The 6,407-nt window shown below is 33.6% G+C and overlaps 1 protein-coding gene across 1 annotated transcript; it reads right to left on the bottom strand.

Annotated features, from left to right (window-relative positions):
- Positions 1-321: 321 nt before the first annotated feature.
- LOC109789032 (pescadillo-like protein) lies at positions 322-6,128 on the bottom strand. The gene is made up of 13 exons (XM_020347896.3): positions 5,931-6,128; positions 5,566-5,651; positions 5,058-5,306; positions 4,847-4,972; positions 4,623-4,707; positions 4,421-4,531; positions 4,041-4,134; positions 3,655-3,944; positions 2,448-2,555; positions 2,237-2,358; positions 1,358-1,580; positions 1,046-1,246; positions 322-793 (listed from the first exon to the last, which is right to left on the bottom strand). The coding sequence occupies exons 1-13, from the start codon at positions 5,952-5,954 to the stop codon at positions 707-709; spliced, it is 1,806 nt and encodes a 601-aa protein (XP_020203485.1). The 5' UTR covers positions 5,955-6,128; the 3' UTR covers positions 322-706.
- Between the last annotated feature and the right edge of the window lie 279 nt (positions 6,129-6,407).

Raw genomic sequence — 6,407 nt, forward strand, 5'->3', positions numbered from 1 at the left:
GTCAGTATATTTATTTATGAATAGGAACCAAAGCACAAATAAAAAATACGATTATTTCTCAGTTTTCGATTATCAGTTTGATTAATTTTTAATTTTGAAACCATTTAGAAAATTTTAATTTAGTTTAATTTTAAACACCTCTAGTCTCTTTACCAATTTAATCTATCAATGTTTGATTGGAAAAACAATTTTTTTAATGATTTTTTTGCTATAGTTCAATATTTAAAAATAAAGAAAAATGAAAAGAAACAAAACTCTTCGTTTAATTTTAATTTCTCTTCAATATTAGAATATTTTGAAAGTAAGGAAAAGAGAATAAAATCAATGTAAATATATCTAAAATATCCATATATTTGAAAATTCAAAATCTTAAGGGTACAAAGATAATTTAATTTTAAAGATCTCTCCTCATCTTGTAAATCAAACAAGAAAATTACCCATCCCGTCCAATTAAAATCCCTCAGCTCTTCTTTTTTCCTAACTAAACTGAATTTCTAACTCTTTCCTACCCTTTCCTCTTTGACCAAACATACCCTTAGTCTCACACAAAGATATCAGTCATAAAAACTTCCGGTACTTAAATGAATTTTTCTTTTGACCTTGAAGAATATCAGTTACACAACAGAAAGAACGACAGAATAAGTTCAACTGCCTTTACTCGTCGCAAACAACAAAAATGAGCTAGCCTTCTTCAATGCAGAATTCTTCAACTCCTCTGACTCTGAGCTTCCTCTATTTTCTTTTTCCGTTGTTTAATGAGGTCATGCTGAGCTTGCTTGCGTTTATTAGATATCTGAACAACAGATTTTCAACAAAAAAAAAATCAGGATTGAAAAAGACACACCCTACCAAGTTCACCTAATAAGTTTAAAGACAATGTCACTTTGCAACTGGTTATATCAGGACTATTACTTAGATAGAATAGTGATAGTAATTTTATAAATTGAAATTCAGCAGATAATTAGAGGGAAAAAAATTATACGCCGGCAAAGCACTGCGATGAATTAACTCAGAATCGGCATAAGGAGGATAAAAAAAATATTACCTGCATGGCTTCCAATAACTTCCTCTTTTTACGTGACATCATAAGTTTACCCATGTCATCATCATTTTCTTGAACAATGGTAGTTGATTCTCCAGTCTGTACCACTCCAGTAGATGTTTCTTTAGAACCTGCTGAAGTATGTTCAACACCTTGAAGTTCTTTTTTCAAATCATCATGGTATTGCTGCTCCAGAATCATCATCTGCAATGCAAATCATTCAAATGTAGAATACTTGAGTATCAGAGTTAACATAAAGGGATCCCCTTCCCTCATGCCGCTATTAAGATGCAACCTTTATCACAATATGCATACCTTCTGCTTTCTCAGAGCTGCATCATTAGCCTCTGCTCGATTGATAATACCTTCAACCAGAAGATTTTGAGGATCTTCCAGATCTTCCTTCCCAACACCTGGAAGAAGAAGGACTTCCTTTCTGGCAGCAGCTTGCAAGTGCTTAATGGTCTTTGCATAGTCAGGAATGTACGCTTCTTCTCCGTCATAGTCAACAAAAGGTGACAAGTGTGGTGGTGGAATCCTGTTGACAAAAAGAATCGTTTTAGCCATGAAAGTTATCATTAAAATCAAATAGGCTTTCCCTGGCATACCATACACATTTTTCTTTAAACGTAACACACTTTTGTATGCATGTATATATGTATGGCCTATGGAAGTGTAAGGACTTGGTATTATGGGGTGCCCAAGTCCCATGTGTGGGGGATGTTCAGTGGAAGTATTTAAGTGGCTTAGTTCTCCCCCCATAACAGCTAGCTTTTAAAGGAGAGTTCGCCAAGTGCTTGGGTACTTAACAATTGGTGTCAGCTCTTAAGGGCTGTGCTATGATAGGAACTTGAGTATTATGGTCTTATGGGGTGCCTAAGTCCTATATCAAGTAGAATAGGATGATCCCGCAGAAAGATATCATGATTTATTGTAGAAAAATTAATTCGCTCAGACAAATAAAATAGTACATTACTAACTAGTCCACTACAAACTCTTAAGAGCCCCGACAAACCCAAAAACCAAACAAGAGGCATAGATAATGCAAATTCAATTACCAAAGACAGAGGCACAGAAATTAGCTTTCTGACAAGTAATAATATTAACACTGTCAACATTGTACGAGAGAAATTGTAAATTACCACAATAAACACCAAACAGTAACTATTAAAGAAACACAATTGGACTAGTTACCTTCCCACCAAATAATTCTCCGTTGGCAAAATAATTCGTGCATTCACACAGTCATATACCCACTGTGGTTGAACATATTCTCTTGAGAGGAACCTATGTCCTTGTGATTCCCTGTCAACAATCTAAACATATGAAAGAAATAGATAAGTGAAACTAAAAGGAATGTATAAAATGTAAGGACACCTAGAAGAAGGTATGCTTAATCACAAACCTGATGAGTAATGCTCTGGTCAGACTCCCCAAAAGGTGCCCCCTCTCCCTCCCAAGAAACTACACCACCAAAAGCAGGAATAACAAAAAGCAATGATTCCCTTGGTACCTGATTAATTAAACCAAAACATATGCAAATATGTCAAAACATACACAACCGAGAGAAACTTTTCAAAAAATTTAACCTAAAGTTAAAATAAGGAAAATTTGTTTTTGAGAAAAGACCAAGAAGATGTGTTATATGCGCACACATGCATGTGACATCAATCTTAACGATATAAGCTGCAAATTTCTACAAATTGTTCATGTAGCAACACAACAGTACACAACATCACTATAAATAACAATAAATTCAACATTTAAACAGCATTGAAAAAGAATAAATTATCTATGTCAAGTAGTAATTTGACAGATATCTCCATGGTTTCTACCAAAATAAGGTGCTTCTCCTTAAAGGAATTTTTTTATTGGTACAAACAAGTATAGGGAGAGAGGAGGTTGCCACATTCTAAGGTCGGGCATGCCAAAAGCTTTTAACAAGGGTTTACATTGGGTACCAACCCTAAACCCTAAATACTAAAAGTCCACTAGTAAGAATCAATCCAAAGATCTTGCAATCAACAATATCAAATCTTAAAGATTGGAGCAATTTGACCCAACGCTAATTGCTTTTTTAAGAAAATGTTTACATATTATCCAATAACATCTAGCAGAAACTCAACAACAGTAGAAATTCATGTTCTAAGACAAATTCAAACATATTTTGACAATACCCATCAACTGTTTTATTGAAAATATATATAGGGAATGACTCAGGTGAGAAACTTGGTTATTGTAAGAAATGAGAAAAATGAATATAGACCATTGGATCTTGATTTGAATGGTTAAAATCAAAAGATAAATATACATGAACTTTTTAAATGATAATGTGATAAAAAAAAATAAAAAAAAAACTTTTAATGTTGATCATGTATGGTTGTATGATCCTAATCTATAATTCTTGCTTTCTTAAAAATTAAAATGAAAAGACAATTGTTGCCATTATAGATATGTGACCCACATTCTCATTTAAATGAGAATAGTTTTCACATTCTAAATCTTTTGAAAGAAACATAAAATGTGACTCAGCAAATATAAGTGTTCAAATTCCCAAAGTTTTGACAGAAACTACTTTAAAATGTAGGGCTAAAACCATCGAAAGATCTTACCTCCCTGCTCAAGAAGAATTTCATAGTTTTAAAGAGATTTTTACATTCTTTTGTATCTTGATCCTCTTCATCTTCACCAGTAACTTCCTCAACAAGGTGCATAAGCGCACCCGGTTCATTAGAAGGAAGTTGATGCTGAAGTTGAGCAAGTCTTAGTTCAGATTTTTCAGTTCCAGTCTCTGCCTCATTTTTCTTGGTCTCGATTTGTGCAGGTTCAGATTGAGAGGCTTCAGAATTTACTATAGAGGGTCTGGTATTGCCACTGACATACCTTGACAATGCATATAGATCTGCATGATATGAAAAGGAATTTAATGTCCAGATACATAAAATATCTGCAGCAAATGAAGTTTCTAAAGTTCAATTTGAGTTGAGAGAAACAGTACCTGCTGCCAAAGCCTCCAACCGAGGATCAAGTATTGGGGGATACTTCAAATTTATAGAATGATAGAGGCGAAAATTGACAAAACTAAGAAGAGGCTGTATCATTATAGAAAATTAAGAAATTAATGTCTGTCAGAAAAACCAAATAAATAAATAAGGATGAATATGAAGGATTAGGATATGCATGTCCAACAAGACAACCAGGGGGAGTTAGGTAGCTAAATTTGGTTTACACGTGATCCTAACACCATAAAAATTATTTAAATTAAATATTTACATGATTAAAACATACAGACCTATAATGCTGTTAATTGGGATGAAAATAATATTGATGGCTGAGCAAAATGAAGACACTAAGTACAGGCATGAATAAGAAACTAACCTCATACAATTGCAGAAAGTTTAGCATGGTAATGATGTCGACATCATCTGATACAACCTGTTGTAGTGAATGAGGAGTTAACCATGTTATTGTCTGACCCTCAACCTCAGCCTGCACACAACAAAATCAATCCATAACATTTACATTCACATGACATGTGCAATTAAGATTACTGAACATTTACAGGTGCAAGAATTGGTACCTGGTAATATATGCCTTTCACAGATACGAATGTTTTTCTTAACTTGTGAGTGCGAGATATGAATGCTTGCCATTCATGTGCCAATCTAGCAAACAAATAACAATAGATACATAAGATAAAAATCATATCAGCATGAAAATCTCATATTTTTCAAAAGAAAAGCGACAAAGGCTGGTTTCCTCATTACATATGAATCCAAAGTTATTCAAATTCCAAATATATACCTTCGACATTTGTGGACACTCTCCACTTCAATTTTTTTACCCTCTGATGCAGGTAATGCTGCAAAAAGGTGCACCATTGTAAGGCAGTCATCCAATTCCCCAAGTGCATCAACAAATCTTGGATACCTATAAATCCAAAGAATAATCAATTAAATTGGAAATTTATCATCAGTTACACAACATAAATTGAAATCAACAAACTCAAACGAACCTCTGCCGAATAATCCTATCTATCTTGGGTTTGGGTGTTTTCTCCCGCAACCTATTTGCACGTTCATGATTTTTCTTAGCCTCTGCCTTCTTTATTTTTCTCTCATGCACTCTTATCGCTCTATGTATTTCAACCAAAGGCTCGTGATGAAGAAAGGCAATATCCTTCACATGGTAATAAGTCTGATGAGTTCCCTTGAACTTTTTCTTAGGCTCTCGAGGAGTTACACCTTTCAAAATGCATAGTTTCCTAAATTTGTAAAAGCAAATATTAGAATCAAAGTCACTTTACCAAACTTTCACTTCCAAAATGTTTCAAAGTCACTAAAGATATGCAATTTCCAAACAACATCAGATCAGTAATGACAAAAGTTATATATGATTCAACCAAGCAATTTTTAACCTAAAGTACCACCCTTTTCCTTCACAAGTATTGAAGAACATAGTTGATCCAACAAAGTCCCTTAAATTGATTTATGTACGAGCATTTGTTTCTTTCAGCGTGGTACCTGAAAAGGGGTAGACTGATTTGAAGCTGCTTGAGTGCTTGTGACCTAATGACAAACTTGGCAGCATTTCCCTCCTTTTTCTTCCCCTGCAACACAAAACAACAACAACAAGCTCTTAAAACACTTAAAACTCTACACCTACAAGTACAACAGTGAATACAAAGAAAAGGATTAACTTTCTTTTCCTCCTAATTCATCATTACAAATGAATAGCAGCAACAGAGACATTAGTATTCCAAATTTTCCCATATCCAACACATAGTCCCCACATCGTATCAACCAAAAGACAAAAACGAAAAAAAGCTAAAATAAAACGAAGTAACACGGTTTCAGCAGATAAATCGAAACCCGTGTTGTGTACTCACCGGGGGCCTGTAGTGTTTCACCATTGACGCTGTTATGCGATGTGCTGAAAAAGAGGAAAACGCACAACTGAACCTTAAAACAAGGGTTTAAGAGGCTATGGTATACAAGTGGAGACAGAAAACGACACCGCCGTTTATGTGCACAACCCTAAAGAGCACGCACCAGGGTTGAAGATGGAAGCCAGCCACTGTTAAAGAGGCAATATTATTTGTATTACCGTTAGTTATTGAAGATATGATAAAAAAAATAAATAAATAAAGATTTAGGATTAAATATACTTTTAGTTGATGAATTTTTATTTTTTTTAAACTTTTATTTTTAAGTCTTTGATCAACTTTTTTATTTGATATAATTCTTAAAAAAAATTATTTTCACTTTTAGTCGTTAATATTTTATTAATATTTTGAATTTTTTCATCAATTTTTTTTCTGTAAAATTTCTTTAAAACTATTTATTTTAAAATTAAAATTAAATAA

This window comes from Cajanus cajan, chromosome 4 (assembly GCF_000230855.2).
Source record: "Cajanus cajan strain Asha chromosome 4, NIPB_CcT2T_4, whole genome shotgun sequence".
NCBI lineage: Eukaryota > Viridiplantae > Streptophyta > Magnoliopsida > Fabales > Fabaceae > Cajanus > Cajanus cajan.